This window comes from Primulina tabacum, chromosome 4 (genome assembly GCF_025594145.1).
Source record: "Primulina tabacum isolate GXHZ01 chromosome 4, ASM2559414v2, whole genome shotgun sequence".
Classification (NCBI taxonomy): Eukaryota; Viridiplantae; Streptophyta; class Magnoliopsida; order Lamiales; family Gesneriaceae; genus Primulina; species Primulina tabacum.
In genome coordinates, this window is record NC_134553.1 from 42,445,386 (window position 1) to 42,471,657 (window position 26,272).

Genomic DNA, 26,272 nt, shown 5'->3' on the forward strand with positions numbered 1-26,272 from the left:
GACTACTAATAAAACGTGGGAAGTGGGCGTGTTACCAGCGGGGAAGCGTGCGGTTGGCTGCCGCTGGATATTTACAATCAAGTTTAATTGCGACGGTTCAATAGAGCGCTTCAAGGCTCGGTTAGTTGCCAAAGGTTATACCCAAACTTATGGGGTGGATTACGAGGAGACCTTTGCCCCAGTGGCTAAACTTAATACCGTCCGTGTTCTACTCTCACTTGCCGTTAACCTTGATTGGCCCCTTTATCAGCTTGATGTCAAGAATGCTTTCCTAAATGGTGAGCTTGAAGAAGAAGTTTACATGAAGCTCCCTCCGGGCTTCCTTGCAGACTCTCCTCCGGGTCATGTTTGTCGCCTTCGTAAGGCTATTTATGGCCTTAAGCAGTCTCCCCGGGCTTGGTTTGGGAAGTTTACATCAGTCATCACTAACCACGGTTATTCTCAGGCTCAATCAGACCACACCCTGTTTTTTAAGCACTCTTATCCGGGTCTTGTTTCGATTTTGATTGTGTATGTCGATGATATTGTTCTTACCGGCAGTGATCTTCCGGAGTTAGCAAGGCTTAAAGGAATTCTTAGTTCTACCTTTGTTATGAAGGACTTGGGACCCCTACGTTATTGTTTGGGGATGGAGGTCGCGCGCTCATTTGAAGGGATTGCTCTGTCCCAAACCAAGTATGTTCTCGACTTACTTCGCGACACAAGTCTCCTACATTGCAAACCTGTTACTGTTCCAATGGATCCCAATGAGAAATTGTGCGACGTTCCTAACGCTGTTCCCGTTGACAAGTCTCGGTACCAACATTTGGTAGGCCGCCTCATTTACCTTGCACATACTCGCCCCGATATTGCTCACGCCGTGAATGTAGTCAGTCAATTCATGCATGACCCTTATGCACACCATCTTCAGGCTGTTTTTCGCATTCTCCATTACCTTAAGGGTACTCCGGGTTCGGGCCTCCTTTTTCGCAAGAATTCCTCTCGGTACGTGTCGGCCTATACTGATGCGGACTGGGTAGGTTCGGTTCATGATCGCCGCTCCACGTCGGGTTAGTGCACTTTTGTTTGTGGAAATTTGGTCACCTGGAAGAGCAAGAAACAATCTGTTGTTGCCCGAAGTAGCGCGGAGGCAGAATATCGAGCTATGGCTAACGGTGTGTGTGAACTATTGTGGATACAGATTCTACTTCGGGAGCTGCATATGTCCTTCACTACTCCTCTCCGGTTATTATGTGATAATAAGGCTGCTATCAGCATTGCTCATAATCCCGTTCAACATGACCGTACTAAACATATCGGGATTGACCGTCATTTTATCAAAGAAAAGATTGACACCCGGGAAATTTGCATTCCGTACGTCCCGTCCGATGGTCAACTTGCTGACATTCTTACGAAGAATCTTCATCGACCTCAGTTTGACTCTTTTAAATCCAAGTTGCGCATGATCAACATCTATGCATCAACTTGAGGGGGAGTATTAGAATTACTATTATTTCCTAGTCAGATTTGTATTTAGGATTTTATTTTATTTATTCTATAATAGGAAAATGTGCTAAATCCGGAATTAGTTATTGACAAATGATTCCGGATTCTAAGCCTAATAGAAATAAATATTTTATTTTAATAGGAGATTTTATAGAATATTTTATTTTAATAGGAGATTTGGTAATTCTTGTATAAATACCAAGTGTAAGGAATAAAATTATAATTCAGCCAAACTCACAAAATTTACAAGAAATTTACTCCAGGATTTTCTCTCTAATCATTTGTATATATATTTTTCAGATGAGCATAAGAATGTCAAAAATGGAATTTTATTGCAACCGACCCACTCTTGTTGCTTTAATTGACTTTGGGTTTGATCTAAGCTCAGCAAATAGTCAGGTTGCTGAGACAAACGGTGAAAATACAGACAACGAGCCTTTTGCATACAAACACAAGACAGAAGAACCTGATCATGCATCGGTCAAGGGATTGCTGGGGTATGGGAAAGGCCGAGTTGTATTTTATTTGAATATGAATGTCGACAGTGTCACAATATTTCTCAACGAGGAGGATGATTCTCAGCTTGCAATGTTCGTGCAAGAAAGTTTTCTTTTGGATATCAAGGTACTAGAATACCTTTTCCATGTGTGGAAATTATACGGGGATCCTGATTACTTTATGTAAATGATATTGCTTTTTGTGGTCATCAATTGAATAATCATGACTATTCATTCCACTGTCCTGCATTTGCTATGTTGTGGTGCTTAATAATTGTATATAATTCTTGCTTTTGTTAAGGTTCATCCTAGTTCGATTTCCATAGAAGGCACCTTAGGAAACTTCAGGCTATGTGATCTATCACTTCGGTCTGATCATTGTTGGGGTTGGCTTTGTGATCTACGCGACCAAGAAGCTGTATCCCTTATACAGGTACCTGAGCATTTTGCAGGAAAGAGATTAATTCTTTTATTTCACTAGATTGTAGTCAGTCACTTTCATTCTTTCTTTCCCATTCTCCAGTTTACATTCAACTCTTATAGCATTGAAGATGATGACTATGAAGGATATGACTACAGTTTAACTGGCCGACTTTCTGCTGTTCGCATTGTTTTCCTATATAGATTTGTCCAGGAGGTACTGTTTTGCTTTTTATGCAATTAACTAATTGCATACATTCTATCTGTCAGTCAATTTGCAATCATTTGTCCTTTGAGCTTTCTTGATGCATTCCAGAGGTCCTGTATGAATTCATTCTCATCTTATCCAGACAGCATGTAAGATTTGACTCTAACCTGCCGCTGCTACATTTTATTCCACTCAGCGGCTGACTTTACTTTGAAGATACTGGAGGTTCTTATGTGCAATTCAGTCCATTGAATGGACCTTTATTGTAGATAATTTAGCTGACTAACTTGCTGTTGGTCATGACAGTTACATGCAGTATCACATCTTATCTAGATAATTTAGTGCTGTTTAATTCCATGGTTTTGCTGGCGGCTTCATACAAACTGAAGTCCATGTTGAATATTTGAATTCGTTAGTACCTCTAATCAATGATTAAATTAACCCTATCTAAACCAAATGTTTGATTTTGCTTGAGCTATGAGTTGCTAGAACATGAAAGAGTGAATAAAATAGTGAAACTGTCATTATCTTCTTGAAAAATCATGTTCACAATTGACTGCAAGTGGACTATTTTTATGCTGAATTAAATCATGCCTGTAACATTACTTAATTCTCGGGTGAGTAAAAGAAATAAAAAGTTTATGTGAAGACTGCCTGCCTAAAGAAGACAAAATAACTTGCCCCCTCTACCTATGAGCAAGTCCAGTCTAGTTCTGTCTTTCATGGTTGGATTTCCAGGAATCCTCCTGTTTTTTCTTAGGCTTTATCGTTAATCAGTTGGTATTGATAAACTGGAGCAATGTTTTGTTTCTAAACACCTTGTTTTCCATATTTTTTCAATTGAAGTTCAATATCATATTACCATGTAAGGCACTATGCAAAAGCAGTATGGACTACATTACTTGATCAAATCCTGTATACGTGTGGGAAAAGAACAAGAAACATTCGTTGCTCATTAGTCTTATCTATGCACAATGGGACAGTCACTTTGATGAAAGTTGCAATCTGCATTTATTGAAGCTTCTGCTAAGATGTGGATTCTAATTGGATGATGTTATTTGGTGTTTCTCAAAGAATGGAATCTACTGAGATAATAGTAGCTTTTATCACTTGTTTGACGCATGGTGATTCTCTTTGTTAGTCATGGTGAAGGGTTAGATGTATAACACGTGGATCTTGCTGGTCACTCTGAATTTAATTTCATTTGCTTTGATTATTAATATCTGAAATTTCAGGTAAATGTATTTATCTGCAGATAACTGCTTACTTCATGGAGCTCGCCACCCCGCATACTGAAGAAGCAATAAAACTTGTGGATAAAGTCGGAGGGATAGAATGGTTGATACAGAAATATGAGGTTGATGGTGCATCTGCTGTAAAGCTGGACCTTTCACTTGACACTCCAATAATAATAGTTCCACGAAACTCAAAAAGCAACGAGTTAGTTTTTCCTACCGCTTTCGATTTTATCTGATTGATTTGTTGCTCTCATGTTTCATTTTAATTCTGGGAATGCGTGTGCGATGGATGCTCCTGATGGTATTTCTACTCTCATATAATTATTTGCTTAGTATCCTTCTGGAATTTAGGATGGCAGGAAACCATTTTGAGTGCTTATGGTCTTGCTCTCTAATTATTTTTTTATTTTCATTTTTATTATATCACACTCAACTAGAAAATCTGTTTATTGTGGTTATTTTGGCATTATTAATTAAATATCTTGAGATTCTCATCAGTTCTCTAAATTTTCAGATGATAAAATAAATTTCCACAAATGATGAGCTTTATAGATTCCCCGTCATGTTGTTAGCTCCTAGTCCTCAATCTCATCATATCTGCAAAAACATTGTATCGATCTTCACAATTACAAGATTTTTTAATCTGAAAATTGCACTTGATTCGTTATTTTCTTGTTAGAAGTATATGTAAGTTAAGAATCTTTACTTTTTCCCTTCAAGCAGTCCCTATTTCCTTGAGTGAAATGTTATCTTTTTCGTATCTGTTTACAGTTTCATGCAACTTGATCTTGGCTACCTACGGATAAAAAATGATTTCACATGGCATGGATGTCCGGAGAGGGACCCTTCTGCAGTCCATCTTGATGTTCTTGATGCTGAGGTTGCTAATGTATTCCATAGTTTTCCAAATTCGTCTGACACAAATCCTTACTCTGACACAGTTGCACAAATACAGATATTAGGAATCAATATGGCTGTTGGAATCAACGGGTGCATTGGCAAACCAATGATTCGGGAAGGCAGAGAAGTTCATGTTTGTGTTAGGCGCAGTTTAAGAGACGTCTTTCGCAAAGTGCCAACATTCTCTGTAGAAGTTAAAGTAAATTTTCCTAACTCTTTTTTCATTCTGTGCTTGTCTGCTATTCTTATCTTCTGTTACCGGTATACTTAAAGAGAAGCTTTCATTGTTCTCATCTTTCATTCCTCCTTCCCCAAAAATTCAACTTTACACTGAAAATTTGTTAAATGTAAGATAGTGTCTCACCGCTCTTTCATTCACTATACATGTTTGGTTATCCAAATTTTAGAGGAAGCATCAAATGGAGATCATGTAGGTTTTCTATATATTTGTTTTACGAATAAATAAGAAACTATTAATCCGTATGTATTTGTGTTAATCAATAGGTCATGACTATGTCACCTTATATGATTGAAATCTGAGAACCTTGATATACCCAGTGACTCTATTGTTCAACACATCTGCACTTCTTTGTTGCAATAACTGACCTGCAATATTGTCTCACGGTCTAAATATATAGTAGATTGCGTAATCCATATGGGTGGAATTTTGCTCTGCTTCTCCGTAGTTGTGGAATATTATATAATGTTCAATAGGGTGACTTCTTGGAATTGGATATCTTATGGATAAGTTAAATGCTTAGGGCATGTATATGATGAAGTTGTGAATTAATAAATTTGTTTTGAAAGAAAAATGATACGAGGGTTTATGATTCGTATTAATCTTAACTTTTCTTAAATCACCTTCTTATTGTAACAACATAGTTCTTGAAGATATTTCTCAAAAACAAAAAAAAAACCTAATGCTTGAAGACGAAACTATCATCTAATAGAGTTCTTTCAAAAGTTATATAGTAAAACTGACGGGAGAGGGTGAGGAATAGGAGTGGAATGGAGCTCCATTGACAGTGTTTCTAGGACAGAATTGTAGAAACCTTTTTCCGAGGAAGAGATTTAGAGAGCGTCGTTGACAGTGATGAAACAAAAGCACCGGGCCCGTTTGGGTTCACAATGGCAGTTTACCAACAGTGATGTGATACGATCAAATGAGATCTGATGAAGTTGTTTAGTGAATTTTTTGATGGGGTAATTATTAGTGGATAACGAGACCTACATTTGTCTGATAAAAAAAATAAGAATGGGTTCAAATGAAGGATTTTCGGCCCCATCAGTTTTGTCACTAGTCTTTACAATATCATTGCTAAAGTTTGTCACTAAGATTAAAGAAGGTAATACCTATCACAATAGGAGATTCTCAGAATTCTTTTATTGAAAGTAGGCAAATTCTAGACTATTGTCTTATTGCAAATGAGTTGGTGGAGGAATGTAGGCTGAAGAAAAGGAGCGGATGGGTCTTTAAGGCCGATTTTGAGAAAGTTTACAATAATGTTGCATGGTCTCTTCTTGGATTTTGTGTTGTTCAAGAAAGATTTTGGGCAGCAATGACGGAAATGGTTTAAGGGATACCTTTCGAGTGTAACTTTTTCGATTTTTATTAATGGCAGGTCTAGGGGTAAATTCAAGGGTGAAACTTAGGAGGGAAACCTATTATTATCCTCCCTCTTTGATTTGGTGGTGGATGTGTTTGGGCAGATTGGTTGACAAGAAAAAGGAGTAGGACCTTATAGGGGTTGGGAAGCAGACAGAGAGAGGGTGAAAATTTCTCATATTCAGTTTGGGGATGGTACGTTGTTTTTTTTATGAAGAATGAGATCATATGAGATTTATGACTGAGATTTTACACTATGTCTATGAGATGTAGGGGTTAAAGTTCAATTTGAAAAAAATGCTTTATTGGGTATCAATCCGAAGGAGAGGATGTGGACAGGTTAGAATGTGAAATTGGTTGTGGGAAGGAGTCTTGGCCCATAAGATATTCACGGGTTCTTTTGTGCGGGAATATTTTGAAGGTTTTTTTTTTAAGAGGAAGTTGGCAAGTTGGAAGAAAGCTTTCTTATCTAAAGGTGGAAGATTGACTTTGATTTCAGCGGCGTTGAATGCGTTGCCAATATATTTCGTGTCACTTTTTAGGGTGTCCCGAGGTGGCTAACGGAAGCCATAGAGAAGATTATGAAAGATTTTTTCTTGAACAGAGCAGATGAGGATCGCCATGTCATTGGGTGGCTTGGGATCAAGTTTGTAAACCAAAGGAGCGAGGGGGTTGGGTATTTGTAATATTTGTTTGAGTAACAAGACTTTACTAGGGAAATGGTGGTGGAGATTTCTAGTGAAGAGGAGCCATTATGGAAGAAGATTGTGTTTAGCGAATATGGGACACAAAATATGTGGGGCACGGGTATTGCAAGAAGTGTTACCTTCAGAAGCTCATGGAAATTTTTCTCCAGAATCTATCCATCTTTTCTTCGGTCAGTGAGATCGATGGTCAAGGGAGAGATAATATTAGGTTTTGGGAATATAGGTGGTGGGCGAATTCTTCTTCTCAGGATCTTTACCTATCTTTATTCCAGATTTTTACGGTGGTCCATCATTATCCTATTTCTTACTTTGCACATTTCAATTCTTCATCCAACTCTTCTACTATTTCTTAGAATTTTTATTTTCGGCGGGATGTCAAGGATGAGGAGACAAGTTAGTTAGGTTCTTTGATCGAGTCTTTAGATAGGGTCAGATTGATCGAAGGTGCAAAAGACAAGAGGGAATGGGTTTGGGATTCTTTAGAGTAATTTTCAATAAAATCTTCGTCGAGTCTTTTTTTTCAGATTATAGTTATCTTTTTTTTTTCCTCTTTATAAAGTAATTTGGAAAGCTCTATCCCATCCATGGTGCAAGTATTCGTATTAAGGATTGCAATACTTGGGAAATTACCATTGAAACGTCTACCGTTTTAAAAGTGCGGAAATATTTTTTTTTTTTTGCTAAAGCTCTCATTTTGAAAATAACCATTAAAAATTTCACATGCATGCGCTGTACAGAAAAATATAACATTTAAAAATGATCTTAAATATTTGACAATAAAAATAACGCAGTTTTAAAATTTCTAAACTACTCCAAAATCAACGAAAGCGTAAACGTGTAAAAATCGTAATATCATCAACATATAAAAATATTCATCCCCTCTCAAATCTCATATCATAATGCGGAAAACATGCGGTCCTCGGGTCGTGTCACCGCGCATCCCGCCTGCCTACTCAGTCTTCGGCACCTTCGGTCCCCTGGGAAAAAATGCTCATCTGCATCACACACGCCTAGTGAGTCTAAAGACTCAACACACCTGTACCAGTAATAACAAGTACATATACGTAGCACACAGCAATGAAAAATAGCATAATCAAAATACATTTCATGAGCTTAAAAACATGAACATATGCGTGTCGTGTAAAATGGTAACAGTGTCAAAACATGTCTCATCATGTTATCATATCGTATGCGTAACTGTGACCTGTCAAAACATGGTAATAGCATGTATAATCGTATCAGCATATACGTGTTAACCATAATTTATCATTTTCTCTCTCCTAATCAGTAGCATACTATAGTATAAAAACAAAGAATATCGAGAATTTGACTTTAATTTTATATTTAAGTATAGAGGGTAAAACAGTAATAATGCTTCATCATCATTGGAGCTTACAAGCTATTACCCAGGGAAGCTGAGATTCTGGCAGGATAGAGGTTCCTTACATTCAGAGTGCGGAGTAGCTAGTTGATATTGACTCTTGTTCCCAGTTGGCCATTTTGTACTGCACTGTTCAGTTCTGAATGTGATATTTTTGCGCGAGCTTGAGGGGAGAGTTAGTTTGTACACGTTGCAAAATGTTCTTTATTATATTTCATTTCATTTCTGGATAGAATTTGATGTATTAGAATCAGGATATTAGTTGTTTCATTGATTCTAATATATTGTACAAATTCTTTTTTCTCCATCAAGTTGTATATACTTCGTATAAATACCTCATTGATATATATAAAATAATTTAGCCAATTAAAGAAACTGTTATGTTTCTGGTGAGTTTATGTCACAATGTAATGCCTTTAACACCCTCTATATTTCATCCTAATAATCAATATTCATTTATTTGGAACAGGTGGGTTTGTTACATGCTGTGATGTCAAATAAGGAATATAGTATAATCCTTGATTGTTTCTACATGAACTTGTGTGAACAACCAAGGCTTCCCCTGAGTTTTCGTCGCAACAAGTCTGCTACAAAAGATACAATCAGGCTACTAGCGGATAAGGTGAACATGAACAGTCATGTCCTTCTATCGCGCACAGTTACTATAATAGCTGTTGAACTTGACTATGCATTGCTAGAACTGTGCAATGGGGCTGATGAGGAATCGCCTTTGGCTCATGTTATTGTGAGTATGATGTGTTTCTGTACATATGTGTTTGTTCTGTTTCTTTTTGTATGGCAACTTACTCTCTATCCTTTTTTTTATGGCAGCTGGAGGGCCTTTGGGTTTCTCACCGGATGACGTCTTTATCGGAAGCTGACCTCTACATTACTATCCCTAAGTTCTCAATTTTAGATATTCGTCCCAATACGAAGCCTGAAATGCATCTGTTGCTTGGCTCATGCTCTGACTTCACAAAGCAGATGTCTCCAGAACGCATGGTTGACTTACCAATTTCAATCATGTTTTTAATGGATGGAAGATGGCGACTGTCTTCCCAGTCGTTTGTAGTACGGGTGCAGCAGCCTCGCATACTTGTAGTTCCAGATTTTCTTATAGCTGTATGCGAGTTTTTTGTGCCAGCCTTGGGGACTATAACTGGCAGGGATGAATTAATGGATCCCAAGAATGATCCAATTTTTAAAAACAACAGCATAGTCTTATCTGCTCCTCTATATAAACAAAGTGAAGATATCGTGCAATTATCTCCCATTAGGCAACTTGTGGCAGACGCTGTTGGTGTTGATGAATATGTATATGACGGTTGTGGTAAAACAATCTGTCTTAGTTATGAGAAGGAAGTGAAAGAGGTCCATAATCCTATCATCATCATCGGGAGGGGTAAAAGATTGAGGTTTATCAATGTGAAATTCGAGGTACCATTATATTTCACCCCTCTTTCAATTGTCAGTTCTTTATTATAATTTAATGTTTTTTAGGCATATGTAATAATTTATCGTCGAACAAATTTTTTATGCAAAACAGTCTTCTCGATATTCATGTTCTCGTCTAGTTGTATTCCTTTTCACAACATACAATTTTTTATTGGAGTAAGATTGAGCTTGTTCACCTATTATGATTATTGAGTACTTATCCTTCACATGGACTACTTTCTTGCTCATTCCTTTGGGGACCATTCCCAAATGTTTGGCTATGTTGAAGTACCTTTGATCTTGGCATATCCAACCAGTTTTTCGATCTGATTTTTGGTTCTTTATTTGCATGTTCTGAAGAATGGCTCTCTTATGAGGAGATATACATATTTGAGCAATGATAGCTGTTATTCAATGTCCCCAGAAGATGGAGTTGAAATTTCTTTCCTGGACAATAATTCTCATCGAAACAGTAGAGACTTGGATCACTTTGAAGAGTCACCAGTTAGCTCACTTGCTTCCACTTCTGCTCAACGTGAATCAAGTAGAATGCCAGGTTTCAGTTTCGAAGCTCAGGTTAAATGTCTTACTTTTTGTTGACCTTTTGCACCTGTACTGACTATGTTCTGTTCACTTGATGATGGCTAGGATATATCATCTCTTTTTAATATGGATTTATTTTTTTATAGAGTACATATCAACTTCAAATTATCAACCTTCTTTTGGGAACCCTGTTTTGTATCCTAATTTTTGGAGAACTAGATTTGAGTAATTGCTTGAAGTGAGCACACACAAACTCTCTCCCTTCCCCTCCCTCCTGGCCTGCATTTTTACATGATTTATGTCAGAGAACATAAAATAATTTCATTGTATTATTTTCCAATAGCTACATGGTATTTATACAACATACAAAGCTATAATCCTAGCAATCATCTCACTTAAAGGAAACCAAATATACACCCATATCAATTTAAGATACATAATATCAATTAAAGATTTCCAAGATATTATTTATACAATCTTCCAACATAGTAGCAATATCTTCAGTTTTAACACTCCCCTCAAGTTGGCAAGTAGACATCTTTCATTCCAGCTTGGAAACAATCCTTTACAATACTTTACTCTGGAGTCCTTTCGTAAGCACATCAGCAAGTTGGCTATTCGAATGAAAAAATGGAGTACAAATCAATCCATTATCTAGCTTCTCCTTTATGAACTGTCTATCCACTTCAACATACTTTGTTTTGTCATGTTGAACCGGATCATAAGCAATATTTATGGCATATTTATTGTCGTAAAATAATCTTATCGCTTATTCTTTTTTAATTTTTAAGTCATCCAAAATTATCTTGATCCATAAAAGTTCACATATTGCTATTGGCTAAACTCGGCCTCTGAACTCGATCGAGCCACAACATCTTGCTTCTTGCTTCTCCATGTCACTGGATTGCCTCATAGAAAAGTACAATATCCTGAAGTTGATCTTTTATCAATAAGAGAACCTGCTTAATCAGTGTTAGTACCCTATAGACTGCCTGTAGGTGTACTTCTTTGGGATCATTCATAAATTGACTTATAACCCCCACAGTGTATGCAATATCCGGTGTTTTATAGTAGAAAGATAGATAAGCGTACGAACCGGCCTTTGACAACTCTCTTTGTCAACCATGGGTCCATCATTGCCATCACCAAGTTTGTAGGTAGCATCAATTGGTGTAGGGGCTGGATTGCAAGCTAGCATTCTAGGTTCAGTTAGCAGATGCGTGACATACTTTTGTTGTAAGATAAAGGTCCCTTTCTTGGAATGAGCTGCTTTTATTCCAAGAAAATACTTCAATCTCCCAAGTTCTTTTATCTCAAACTCTTTTGCCAAATGGCTCCTCAAAGCTTGCTTTTCCTTCTCATTATTTCCAGTCACGATTATATCATCCACATGTACCAATAAGATTGTGACCCCCCTGAGTCGGAATGTTTAAAGAATAAAGTATGGTCTCCTTGGCTTAGTCTGTATCCATGAACAACCAATGCTTAGGTGAACCTCCGAAACCAGACCCTTGGTGATTGTTTAAGGCCATGTAGTGCCTTCTTTAATATGCAAACTTTAGAGCCCTCAAAATCTTTATCGAATCCTAAAGGGGAACATCCATGTATATTTCTTCTTCCAGGTCGCCATGAAGGAATGCATTCTGTTACGTCAAACTGCTCTAAATTCTAGTTAAAGTTGGTTGCTAAAGACAATAGGATTTAGAATGTATTCATCTTGGCAACTGGACTGAATGTCTCTTGATAATCAAGACCTTAGGTTTGTGTATGCTTTGCAACAAATCTGGCCTCGTACCTCTCCAGTGAGCCATCAGATTTGTACTTTATTATAAGTACCCATTTGCAACCCACAACCTTCTTTCCTGGTGGGTGATAAACAGTTTCCCATGTTTTGTTCTATTGCATCGCCTGCATTTCAATTTTCATAGCAACTATCCAATTCTCATTAGATAATACCTCAGATAAAGTATTATGAACATGAATGGTGTTTAAATTTATTAGAAAAGCTTTGTGACAGAGAGAGATTTTGAAAACTTACAAAATTGGCTATTGGATAAAGAGATTTTTAGTGCATTCGCTTGTTCCATTTCGAGCAGCAATAGGCAGATAATCACAAAATATAGCATTTTTGGACATACCTCATTTTCAAAATTATATTTGGATTCTTGAATTTGCTCATGGGCAGCTTCGGGCCTTTTTCTTCTTGCGTATACATGGTCAAATTGCTTGCTGTTAGGAGACTTATTCGAAGAGTGACTCGGCTCTACAGAGGCTGGAAAGGAAGGAGTTGGGGCTGCCAGAGTGGCTGAAGGTAACTCAAGTAAGAAGGAATCTCTATCCTTATCTTCAAGAACCGGTACTGCTTCCTCCTGAAGATATGGTTGGGTAAAGTATGATTCATCTTCATCAAAAGTAACATCCGTAGAACAAACAATTTTTTGGTAGGAGAATGAGAACACTTATAGCCTTTTTGGGTTGATGAATACCGAACAAAGATACACTTAGGAGCTCTATAAAGTAATTTTCCATTGTTATGAACATGAACAAATGCACTGCAGTCAAAACCTTTTGGGTTGAGGTCAGAATTCTTGTCAAGGTTAAGGGAAAAATTCAGACCATACCTGTATTGTACTTCCTAAAACCTAATGTTTTTGAGGGAGACGATTTATGATGTATTCCGCTGTTAGTACGGCTTCTTCCCAATGATTTTTTGGAACATTTTTATGGAAAAGAAGAGCTCGAGCTGTAGATAGTAAATTACCATTTTTCCTCCCCACCACTCCGTTTTGTTGTGGGGTATAGGTTTAAGATGATTCATGGATAATTATCTCCTTTTCAAAATTGGGAGACAAGGTGTGATTGAAATATTTTTTTGAGTTATCAGATCTAAATTTTTTAATTTTTTCTCCAAATTGATTCTAGATCATAGAATGAAATGTCGAAACACGGTACTGACATCGAACTTATTTTTGAGAAGAAATATCCATGAAATCTGAGTGCAATCATCAATAAATGAGACAAACCATCTAGGTCCAGATATATTAGCGCAGAAACTTTAATATTTAGCGCATGGAGTGGTCTAGTGAGAGAAAAATTCAAAAATGCTCTCTCCCTCCTTGAGCCCTAATCCACTCAGGTTCTACTTCCGACCACCCAGATCCTTAACCGTCTGAGTTTCATCGACTAATTCTTCCACCGTTACCGGCGCCGGCCGTCGGCGGGCTTCTCAAATTTCAAATTTCAAATTTCAACTATACATTGTCGTTCTCTAAATGCTGCGTTAATCGAGAGATTAACACGCTGGGATTCACGAGCTCTTCGGATCTGGTTTCTTTCACTGGTGATCGACAATCATTCTTCATTACAGTATCTCCACGTTTGCAAGTCAGGACCAGAGAAATAATGGCAAGCCGACTCAACCATCTGGATAGAGAGGAAATAGTCAAGATCGAGTTTAAAGTGTTCTCGTTTAGGATGGTTAACAGAGGGTCATCAATTCGATGCTTGGAAAGAACAAGGAATGCAAGCTATTTACTGGAGTTAGATCGAGAGGAGGCCGGTTGGGTCAACTCAAAAATCAAGAACTTCTTACTTAATTCCCAATCATGCTCGGACTTCTCTCGGTACAGAGGTCGAAATGTGCTAGTCACTATACAAAGATTTGCTAATAGGAGAGGCTGGTTCCTAGAGATCTCAAGGTTTGATTCGATGGGGAGGAGACAGAACATCATTGTGCCAAGTGGGTCAAACTCTCAAGGGTGGCTAAGAATCTCAAATATATTTAATCAATTATTGGCAAGGAATGCTCAGAGGATGGACCAAGCAAATCGTGATCATAGAAAGGGCCCAATCAGAGTTGATCGTGCTCAACCGGCAGTTCGTAATGAAGAAAGAAAGTACTGCCGAGGATTGAAGAACAATGTTCAGGCCAGTGGAAGGATTATCATCGAAAGGAACTGGAAAGAGGCCCTGATTGTTACTAAAGGAAGAGCGAATGTCTCATGGGAACAGATTGCAACGGTATTAGGCAAGGATGTCAAGAGGAGGATCGAAATTTCTCCGTTCCAAGATAACAAAGCAGTATGGTGGCCTACAAGTTTGAAGGAATTCTCCTACTTTGTTCAATTGAAACGAGGATTCTTTGATAGTGGAATATCCTTAGTTTTTGAGGAATGGAGCCCTAATATCAATTCAGCTGATCCGGCTTATAAGTGCTGTAATAGTTGGATCAGAATCTCTGGGTTAGCTTGGAATTTATGGACGATTGACAACTTCAAAGCTATTGGGGATCGATGCGGGGGATTGGTGGAGATCAACAATGATACTTTATCCTTCCGACAACTAGGGGCAGCCAAGATAAAGGTCAAAGGAACTAGAGAAGGGTTTATTCAGAACAGAATGTCTATACTCTTAAATGGGGAATGCTCGAACCTCACAATTACCTTTGACTCCTTCGACCTTAAGGCGTACGAATCTTACACTAAACAAACCTACGCCCAAGCTCTGATTAATGGCAAGCCTACAACGGCAGGGTAGGGGAAATCCAATATTCCTAGGACCATCGAAGATAAGGGGGAGTCTAATTGCTGTAACATGGGTAAGATGGGGGAAGAGCAAAGGAGTTCGCATTCAAATTCTGCAAATGCAGGGATTATCAGAAAGTTCACCGCCGGCTAATCAGCGGGTGGGAAGAAAGGTAGAGAAAATACTAAAATGAATTGTACCAAAGAATTTAGAGGACTTCAGACTACACAAGTCTGACACCGATCAAAACAAGCTACTGCCACCTTACGAACAGACTTATGGCAGAAGGAATAAGAAATCAAACAACGAGGATGTGGTGTTCAACGAAGACAGAGGGGGGGCTGAACATGGATGAACTTAACAGGGAGGATTTGAGCAACATAGGGGAAATCGATCTTGATGATGAAGAGGTTAATAGTTTAGATGATCAACATGACGACTTCAGGGACGACAATTTTGATTCTTCGGAAGCTGGAAGCGATATATCGTCTCAAGCAGAACTGAAGGCTAATACTGATACAGATGAAGTGGAGATTCATGAATTGTTCACACAGGAAGAAGAAAACACGCCCATCTCAGAGCCATCTCTTCTTGAAAACACTAAACCTCTAGTGGGTAAGGTACTTTCCTGTTTCCATTCATCGAGTCTTAATCATTCCTTCAAACTTTACGCTCTTTTTCCCTCCTCTTTCTCTGCTCTGGGGTTCTCTAGTGGGTTGTTAGGAGGAGTACAATCAAGTTCACATGACAAGTCGGGTTGCGAGAGTGAAGCTCCAAAAGGAAAGGTAGTGGAGGTCAGTTTTAGGGATGACAGGGAAACTAGGGATGTGGGAACAGAGTACACTTCGAATAAGGAACACAAAAAGACTTCGGGCTGCTTAAGCAAAGAATTGAGCAGGCTAAAATGGGGGATCAGTTATGAGAAAGTCTCGAGTTCGAAGGGAGCAGACAGGTTGATATGAAGATATGCTCGTGGAACATTAGGGGGGGAGGGTCTTCGAGAAGAAGGGAACTAGTACGAACGGATATTAGAAAAGAAAATCCAGACATCGTCGTGGTTATAGAGACGAAGAAGATGGTAGTTGATCGCTATTTCGTCGCAAGCTTGTGGAAATCAAGATTCGTCGATTGGGTATGTTTACCAGCGGAAGGAAGATTAGGGGGAATTATAGTGATGTGGGATCCTAGAGTGGTCTTGGTAACTGATAATTTGATCGGAAATTTCTCAGTGTCTATTGAAATCAAGTGGAAAGATGACATTAATTGGTGGTTCACTGCGGTGTACGACCCATGCAAACCAAGACAAAGAGATCTTTTTTGGGATGAATTAGCGGGCTTGAGTTCCATTTGTGGAGAAAGGTGGTGCGTAGGAAGAGACTTTAATGTGGTTCGAAATTTAAGCGAAAAAATGAATAGCAACTCGTATACCACAAGTATGTACTGCTTTGACAATCTAATAGAAGAGTTGGAACTTCACGACCTTCCTCTACTGAATGCTAAGTTTACTTGGTCAAATTTCCGTGCTAATCCAATTTGTTGCAGACTAGATAGGTTTTTCATTTCAGGGGGCTGGAAGGACATTTTCCCTTCCTTCAGACAGACGGTGCTACAAAGAATTACATCGGATCACTACCCCATTTTGTTGGATACTGCGAAAATGAGATGGGGTCCTTCACCGTTCAGGTTCGAGAATGCTTGGTTGTTGCATCACAATTTCAAAGAGGAAGTCGCAACATGGTGGAATACATGTAGCACGAAGGGGTGGGAGGGGTATAGGTTCATGAGTAAACTCGGAGAAATAAAAACTAAAGTCAAAAAATGGAACATTGAGGTCTTCGGTGATGTGAATGTCAGAATTTCGGAGGTGCAAAATAAAATCGCGCAATTGGACGCGAAAGAGGAGAGGGGAAATTGGTCTGCCAACTCACAAGAGCACCGAAAAGAGGCAAAATGGGAGCTGGAATCTTTATACATCCGAAGATTTCAATTGGATAATCAAAAAGCGAAAGTTAAATGGCTCAAAGAGGGGGACCAAACAACTAAGTTTTTCCACTCACTGTTCACTGGACGAAGGAATAGAGCGATGATCGACAAGATAGAGTTGGAGGATGGGTCGATGGTTTCAGAAGAGGCAGAGATCGAGAACAAAATCGTTGGGTTTTACAAAGATTTATACAAGGCATCGGAAGGAAACGGAACGGGTATTGAGGGGTTGGAATGGAGGCCAATAGATTCGGTTGAGGCAGAACATTTGGAGGTGAATTTTTCGAAGGATGAGATCAGAGGAGCTGTTTTTGAATGTGATGGATTCAAAGCACCGGGGCCAGATGGTTTTACATTGGCTTTCTATCAGAAAAATTGGGATACAGTTAAAACGGATCTTATGAAAGTATTCGCTGAATTCTTTGAGGGAGGAATTGTCAATGGAGCTACGAATGAGACTTATATCTGCCTTGTACCAAAGAAAAAAGAAGCGATGAAGATTAAAGACTTTCGACCAATTAGTCTGACAACGAGTTTATATAAAATTTTGGCAAAATTATTGACCAACATATTGAAGGTAGTAATGAGTAATTCAATTGCGGAAAATCAATGCGCATTCATAAAAGGAAGACAGATAAATGATTGTTGTCTAATAGCCAATGAAGTTGTGGAGGAGTATAGAAGAAAAAATAAAAAAGGCTGGATATTGAAAGTTGATTTGGAAAAAGCTTATGATAATGTAGATTGGAGATGTGTTGATTTTGTGCTTAAAAGGAAAGGGTTTGAAGAAAAGTGGAGGAAGTGGATTAAGGGATGCATCTCAAATGTCTCGTTCTCGATATTTATCAACGGAAGACAATGAGGGAAGTTTAAAGCGGAAAGAGGACTCAGACAAGGAGACTCTTTTATCTCCTTTCCTGTTTAATCTAGTGATTGATGGATTGGGACGGTTGGTAGACAAGGCCAAGGCGGATAATGTTATAAGAGGATTTGTGGTTGGGAGAGATAAAATCGAAATTTCACACAAGGACAAGGCCAAGGCGGATATATGCTCTTCCTTGTACAATCTGAAAGCCATTTGATGGCAGCGGTAGAAATATTGAAAGTGTTTTGCAGCAAATCGGGACTCAAAATTAACTTCGAAAAAAGTTCAGTTCTGGGTTTAAACTACTCGGACGAGGATGTTGACAATATGGCAAGAAAAATTGGGTGCAAGAAAGAGCAATGGCCAATTAAGTATCTTGGGGCACCTTTGGGAGGTAATCCGATGAAAATGGAATTCTGGGAACCCGTGGTTTCAAAAATGTCAAAAAAATTGGCGAGTTGGAAAAGTCATTTCTATCAAGAGGAGGACGGCTGACATTGATTAAATCGGTACTAAGTGCCATGCCAACTTACTTTATGTCCCTTTTCAAAGTACCTACTCGAGTGGCATAGCTTATGGAAAAATTGATGAGGGATTTTTTTTGGGATGGACCCGATGGGTAGACGCATTCCCATGTCGTTAGTTGGGAACAAGTGTGCAAGCCGAAAGAGAGAGGAGGACTTGGTTTGGGAAACATACGGTTGAGAAATTTGGCCCTTTTAGGTAAATGGTGGTGGAGATGTGCAGTGGAACAAGATTCTTTGTGGAAAAAAGTTTTGGCAAGCATTTACGGGCTTCAAGAAAATGGTATAGACGTAAGGTTGGCGAAAAACTCCACTTTGAGAAGCCCATGGAAGTTTATCTCTCGTTCTTACTCGACTTGTCATCACTTGATTGGCACGGTTCTTAAGGAGGGAAATGTCCTCCGTTTCTGGTAGGATAGGTGGGTGGGGGTGTTGTCCTTCAAAGAGTGTTTTCCTAATCTTTACCAGTCTTTCATCATCGTTTAACAAGCCAATCAATCAATTTTATTCTATCATCGATTCTCAAGGTGTGTCTAACTTTCAGTGGGATGTGAGGTTCAGAAGAGGGTTAAACAACATAGAGTTGGGAGAGTTCGCTGATCTTTTAGGGGTCTTAGACTCAGCTAGGCTGTGTGTGGGGTTAGGGGATGTTCGGGTTTGGTTAGGTGATCCTTCTTGTGTTTTCTCAGTCTCATCTCTCTACGAATCTTTCTTTTCAGTTGATTCAGTTCAGGTTTTCCCATACTACTCTAACATATGGCAAGTACCGATACCACTGAAGGTAAAGGTGTTTTCTTGGATTGTGGCTTTGGGAAAATTGCAGACTTGTGATGCGGTGCAGAAACGAAGGCCGGGCATTGTATTATCACCCCAGTGGTGTACTCTATGCAAGGAATATGAGGAAAACCAAGATCATATTCTGTTGCATTGTTCATTTTCAACTAGAATCTGGAACAAAGTTATCCGTCAATTGGGATTCGAGTGGATTTTCTCAAGCTATTCGAAAGAAATGTTTCTCATGGAAACAGGATTCCTAAAGGGGAAGGGACTTCAAAAATTTTGGCACATAGTTGTCCACTTCATCTTTTGGTCTTTATGGATGGAGCGCAACAATAGAATCTTCAGGGATAGAGATGACTCGTGGGAGGAATTATGGGAGAAGATCAAATTCCGAGTGGCGAGCTGGACAGTCGTTATACCACAGTTTCAGCTTTTGACGGTCTCGGACATTGTTAGAGATTGGAGTTCTATCTATTGTTAGCAAATTAGTGATAAAGTGTTATAGGCTATTTACTGTGGGATTTTGAATTTGATTTTCATGGTGTGTGGACCGCTCATCCACTAAATTTGTAAAGATGACGTAATCCAAAATGGTGAAGCCAAATGCTGTCCTTATTTGAAGATGACAAAAAAGATGAAGATATTTTATTCCTAACGTTGTTGTAGTCCCCAATATCCTCAAGAAAATATAGCCCCTTTTCTTCCCTAGCAAGTCCAATCTTCCTCCCCGAATCCTAGTCCAGAAATACAAAATGAGATGGATAAAAGAGCACATTACGTTTCAAGTCAGAGGTATGCTTTTTGATAGATATTAAGCTGGTGGATAAATTGGCACGCGAAGAACATTGTTGAGGGTAATTGTGGGGCTGTTTTGAATATTGCCTATCCCAACAACATTGGTAAGAAAACCATCAGCAATTGTTATCTTTCGGTTGCTTGGACAAGGTGAGTAATAATTGAATTAAGTGAAGAATAAGTCATATTGTCTGTGGCTCCTGAATCGACAACCCACAAATTTCTAACAGCAATATATGAGGCATTTAATCCTAAAGAGATAAGAGACTTACCTGAATGGACTAAGGAACAAGTACCACTGTTCTTCTATTCATTTTTAAGGAGTTTCAAAGTTTCTCAACCTCTTCTTTACTGAATTCATTCAGTCTCGGGTCACCTTCATGGCTTGGCTGGGTAACAATAAAGTTGGCTTGGTTTATGTTTCTAGTCTGTCCCCATCGTTCATTGCCGTCCTTATCTTTGCCATGTAATTTCCGGCACCTGTCCTTAGTATGTCCAGTCTTTCAACAATAAATACACCATAAATCTTTCTTACTCTTTCGGCCTTCAACTTTGATATTTCTACCCTTCCATACTCCTTAACTTGACGTTGTTCTGGATTCTTCGCGACCATCACCGACCCCTCTGAATTTTGAGGCTCAAGCATCACACTTCTCTGACTTTCTTCAGCCTGAATCAAAGAGATTTTTTCTTCCAAAGATGGTGTCTCATCTTTTCCTTTAATTTGGACCCTTAGTTTATTGAATTCCGGGTTCAATCCCGCTAAGAAATCATAAACTCTGTCCTTATCAACGAATTGTTTTAGAGTTGAGGCATCTTCTGGACACTTCATCACAATGACCCGATAGTGATCAAGTTCCTGCCAAAGATTTTGAAGTTTGTTGGCGTACTCAGTAATCGGTTTACTTCCTTGCTTGGCCGATCCCACCTTTATTTTGATTTCATAGACATGAACAATATAACGAGCCTTCGAATATGTTCGTTTGATTCACTCCGAAATGGCGTTTGCAGACGTCAAAACATGATAGCGTCACTAATCCTTGGATCCATTGACTCCCACAGCCACGACATGACCATAGAATCAGCTTCATTCCACTTGTCGAAGCCTTCTTCACCTGGTTTGGGTCCAGTCCCAAGATGGTGACTAATTTCTCATTTCCCTTCAGATAAGTCTGCACAAATTAGGACCATTTCAAGTAGTTCTTTCTGTCCAAATGATAGTTCGGCTGAATGTTTAGCAAGTCGCCAATCATTGGATTGAGATTTATATCCTCCGATTTAGTAGATTGCTTCACAACTACATGTTTTTTTAAGCTTCAGAATCGGACATGATTAAGGAATGAAGATAATGATAGAGTTATTTGGTAGGAAGAAAAAACATAAATTTATAAAAAAGACGGGCTCTAGTACCATGTCAAAGATCATAGAATAATTTCATTTTATTATTGCTACATGACATTTATACAACATACAAGGCTATTTAGAATGGAAACCCTAGATCTTAATCCTAGCAATCACCTGACTTGAAGAAACCAAATATATACACTTAAATCAATATACGATACATATTATCAAATAAAGATTCACAACATATTATTTATACAATCTTCCATCGTATTAATAATATCTTTTGTTTTAACACATGACACCAGATGCCATGTCTAAGAATAGTTTTCTCTTAAAAATTGATTATAGCTTAGGAACATAATTCTTGATTCCATAAGAACTTTGATGTTTTCCTCTAGTGTACTTACGGAAGTAATGCTTCTAACACTTGTGGAAGTAATGGTCCTAATGTTATGGATTATTCTAGTCCTGTTCGCCTTGATTCACTCGCTATAGTTACTTTCTATGTAAATTAACTCACTATCCATATCTTCTGCAGTCAAATTCTCGGCCACAAATTTGTGCCACTGTGCCTTTCTTTACTTTTCTTTTCCCAATCCAACCGCCTTGTTAGGGTGGAGAATTTAGCAGGACACCTGCCAGGATGTATTATAAAACTAGTCACCTGGAATATGGGCGTTTTTACAGTTCATTACATGTTTAAGAATATTTTTATACTATAAATTCAATAGTTTATTAATATACTTAAATTAAAGTACGTGACATAATATTTTACTGGCCCAATCGCCGGCCCATTAAGCTTTTGAAAGCCAATTAGGGTTAGGACTATATTTCTTAAACTAAACCTGATTGGTTCAGTTCCTTATTTTTTGAGGATATTCCTTATTTTGTTTTGTTCCATCAATTCAGTGTTAAAATAAATTGTGGTTGTAAACATTTGGTGAATAAGGTATTTATAATATTGAAGTGATAGAGAATGAGATAATTGCTGTATGAGCAGTGCGTGGTTTGTAAGATAAATGAATAAATTTGAATAATTTATTATTAAAGATTTTTCTCATAATTATTTATTCATAAAGTGAAAGGATATTGTTGTGAGCACACTCAAAAGTAATAAATTTATTCACTCTGATCGCTTAATAATATAATTTAGATATTTAAACTGGGTAACACCTCCACTACAAAGAGTGGGAGATGCTATGGAAACTATTTACGACAAAATAGAAGGTAGGTATATGTGCCTTCATTCCCATCCGACCCGAAAAGTTTGGAAACTCAATATTATCGCAAAAAAGAGTCTCTAACAAGAGGGGTAGGGGATTTTTTTGTGCAGTCCGCATTCGAAGAACAGGATGCGCTTTTGTAATTTCCAAACATGATGCATTTTTGCACTTCTAGATTGCCTGACATGAGAACAAACAATGTTTAATATCTCCACCATTTTGGTAAAAGAGTTTAGATTTGTTTTGTTTCTTTTTAATTTGTCATTTCTCTTTAATAGTTGGACACCATTTTTCTTTACCACAAGCATGTGTAATCTCACTTGGTTAATTTCTTACTCTTGATAGGTGGTTTCTCCTGAATTTACCTTTTATGACAGCGGTAAATCATCCCTAGATGATTCCGCACTTGGCGAAAAGCTTCTACGTGCGAAAACAGATTTTAGCTTCATGTAAGTTGTGGCTTCTTTTTACTTAGTGTTTTTTTCTTTATGTGGAACTTAAAAGTTTATGGTGGACAATTTCTATTGAATCGGTTCACCAGTGTCTCTCTTCGTTACTTTGTTCGAGTGATTTGGAATTTACGTTTTGAATTGGATATAGAATTTTATATATGTAAGGGTGTTGGTTTTGTTCTATAGAAGTTTTCTTTTACTGTGAACCTCTCCTGCAATTAATTCTAAGATCATTGAAACCAAGAATTCTCATATGGATTCTCATCATGTTCATAAAAACACAATCCGACTCAAATGAAGGTAATTTTTTGAGGTGGTCTCAATCAGTTAGGATGTACATTTGTGGGAGTAGAAAGATCGGATATCTCACTGGTGAAACCAAAGCACCTACAAAAAACATGTGTTGGCCCACTGCCAAAGAGCTTTTTGGTATAATATCTATCAGATGTATTCTGATATTGGCAATCAGTCACAGATTTATGAGTTGCAGTTGCGTCTTGGAGAGATTCGACGAGGGGGAGATAGTGTGACGAGATATTTCAATATCCTGAAAGGCATATGGCAAGACTTGGATTTGTTCATCAAAGATTTTGAATGGAAAAGTGTTGAAGATTATAACCAGCATCGAAAGATGGTGGAGAATAACAAGATTTATAATTTTTTGGCAGGATTGAATGTTGAATTTGATGAAAGGGTAGAATAATTGGCATACAGCTTCTTCCACAATTGGAGAGGTATTTTCTGAAGTACGACGCCAGGAAAGTCATCGGAATGTCATGCTGGGCAAAAAAGGGACTGGTGGATCCCTTGAGAACTCTGCACTAACTGTTGCTGATGCTAATGCTGCTTGGTCACATTGTAATCAGTGGAAAACTGAAGAAAAACTTGAGTTTGGTGTGATTACTGTAATAAACCATGCCACACTCGAGATACTTGCTGGAAACCTAATGGGAACCCAGCAAATTTAAAGGGGCAGCAAACCTGGCGAAAAAAACAGCTTTGGGACTCCTATAGCAAATGAAGCTCAGGCCAGTTTCTTGGCTAGAAGTAATGCAGAGGCTGAGTTTCAATCTCTTGCGCTAGGTGTTTGTGAGATAATATGGATCAAGAGATTATTGGAAGAATTGAGAGTCTCTCATTCGTTGCTTCTGAAAGTATATTGCAACAATAAAGCAGCCATATCCATTGCCCATAATCCATTGTTTCATGATAGAACGAGTGTGTTGAGATAGATATGCATTTCGTCAAGGAAAAACTGGATAATGGTCTGATTTTTATGCCCTCCATTCCAACTACTGAACAGGGTCGCATATATACTCACTAAAGGATTATCATCAAAACAATTAGGGTACTTGATTGGCAAGCTGGCCATGGAAGACATTCAAACAAGCTTGAGGGGGATTGTTGGAAAGTTCTGAAAAGATATTGGCATGATTTTAGGAATATTAAAGAGTACAAATCTTTAGCTTTTAGGAAACTTAGTTAACTGTAATTAGCTTAATTTTAGCTTTTTTCTTTTTTAGTTCCTTTGCATTTCGTTAAGTACAGGGCATGTACACTTTTCTATTATGAACAAGAAATATACAATATTCTTTTACTATTCCATTATGAAAAGTTGACGTACTAACATGTAATATTAGTGCACATGAAGCATGAATTAATCGTGGAAATGCTACTTATTATCACACAAGATGAGCACTTGTAAGCGCCAATCTGTAATGAACTGAATAAATAATATATGACTAAGTAGCTAGTATTAATTGTGGCGGTGGTCTATTTTGATGACCGACATATAGCATCAGTTAAATTTACTATACAACCTATTTGACCAAACGTTCCATGGGGTGGTCAATTTGGGATATCAATGCTAGGGGTAGTAGATTAAATGAAGAGTATGATACTTGTGCTCAGGAGAACATAAACAATTTATTGGAGGGAGTAGTTCCTGTTATGAACCCAAGCCACCCAAGCCCAATGGGTTCAGGCATAGTGGGCACAGTTAATAAAGAAGATAAAAAGCCTAAGATTATATTTGTATATTCTAGAAAAAAAGGGAGAAAACACGTGAGGGAGGATATAACGTGTAAGCAGGGGGGTAGTTAGTGATGATGCATTGATATTTGTTTTCTTGTTGAGGGAGTTACTAGCTTATCTTGCTAGGAAGAAATCTTGAGGGTGTACAGATTAACTTTCTTAATTGAGCATAATCTACATTTTTGTTTTATTATTCTTCATCATATGTTGAATAGAGTTACATTCTTGCAAGACGTAACAGTTCCACATTGATTTTTTTTTGATAATATTTATCGAAGGTAGCTGAAACTAATGATATTTCCATGCTTTAGTTTGAGGTAAGTGTTGGTGGAGATATAATTCTAGCACAAAGATGTATGGTCCTAAAGTTGTTAGACACAATTAGAGTCTTGCTGATAATGTTAGGGTTTCATATTTGTTTTTTGTTATAGATTTAAATATCTATGCCTGTAAAGATTCTTTATCTTTGTGGTCAACATGTCAAGTAAATTCCACAAGTAAATATCAATCACATTTTAAGAAATAGTCCTCTGGATTTCCACTTTTTCATCATCATCATAATAGTTATCATTCACTTGTGTTCAATAGGTATGCATCTAAAGAAGATGATCGATGGATAAGAGGTCTTTTCAAGGATCTAACTGTGGAGGCTGGTTCAGGTCTTGTTGTTCTCGATCCGGTGGATATTTCTGGCGGATATACCTCTGTTAAAGATAAAACGAACATATCACTCATGTCTACAGATATATATGCACATCTTTCACTGGGTGTTATTTCCCTTTTGCTTAATCTGCAAACTCAGTTATCTACAACAATGCTATTTGGAAATGCTGACCCCCTGTCCCCATGTTCGAATTTTGATCGAATCTGGGTGTCACCTAAAGGTATTTGTTATCTTCTATAGTTTCATTGGTTATGTTTTGATTCCCGCTCCTCTATTAATAGAGTTCAATTAAACTTTGGCAATTTGTGTACTAATTTGTTTGTAGAAAATGGGCGTCTTAGCAATTTCACATTTTGGAGGCCTAGAGCTCCATCCAACTATGTTGTTCTGGGAGATTGTGTGACATCAAGGTAACTGTAGAATTCAAATGCATTGTTACCTCTGACTTCATTAGCTCACGTTTTCTTATTGGAAACGTTTTAAAACAATTTATTGCATTGTTCTTCCTCGTGCTCTTTAGTGTAACTTATTAAAACAAAATGATGGATACTTTAGTCTCTGTTTATGAGTCTTCTGATGTTGGTGAGCAGGGTGGACTTTCAGCTGCATAATAAAGATTCTTTTTCATTTGCAAGTCTTTTTCTTTGACATATTACCTGTAG

General features: G+C 38.0%; 1 protein-coding gene across 1 annotated transcript in view; it reads left to right on the forward strand.

Moving 5' to 3' along the window:
• LOC142543300 (uncharacterized) overlaps positions 1-26,272 on the forward strand; it is an 89,573-nt gene that overhangs the window by 42,932 nt on the left and 20,369 nt on the right. Inside the window, exons 27-38 of the mRNA XM_075650479.1 lie at positions 1,786-2,109; positions 2,284-2,415; positions 2,506-2,619; positions 3,866-4,050; positions 4,620-4,728; positions 4,804-4,947; positions 8,912-9,187; positions 9,274-9,879; positions 10,237-10,452; positions 22,806-22,909; positions 25,535-25,830; positions 25,936-26,020. Of these exons, the coding sequence (XP_075506594.1) occupies positions 1,786-2,109; positions 2,284-2,415; positions 2,506-2,619; positions 3,866-4,050; positions 4,620-4,728; positions 4,804-4,947; positions 8,912-9,187; positions 9,274-9,879; positions 10,237-10,452; positions 22,806-22,909; positions 25,535-25,830; positions 25,936-26,020 (2,591 nt within the window). The remainder of the gene's footprint in view (positions 1-1,785; positions 2,110-2,283; positions 2,416-2,505; positions 2,620-3,865; positions 4,051-4,619; positions 4,729-4,803; positions 4,948-8,911; positions 9,188-9,273; positions 9,880-10,236; positions 10,453-22,805; positions 22,910-25,534; positions 25,831-25,935; positions 26,021-26,272) is intronic.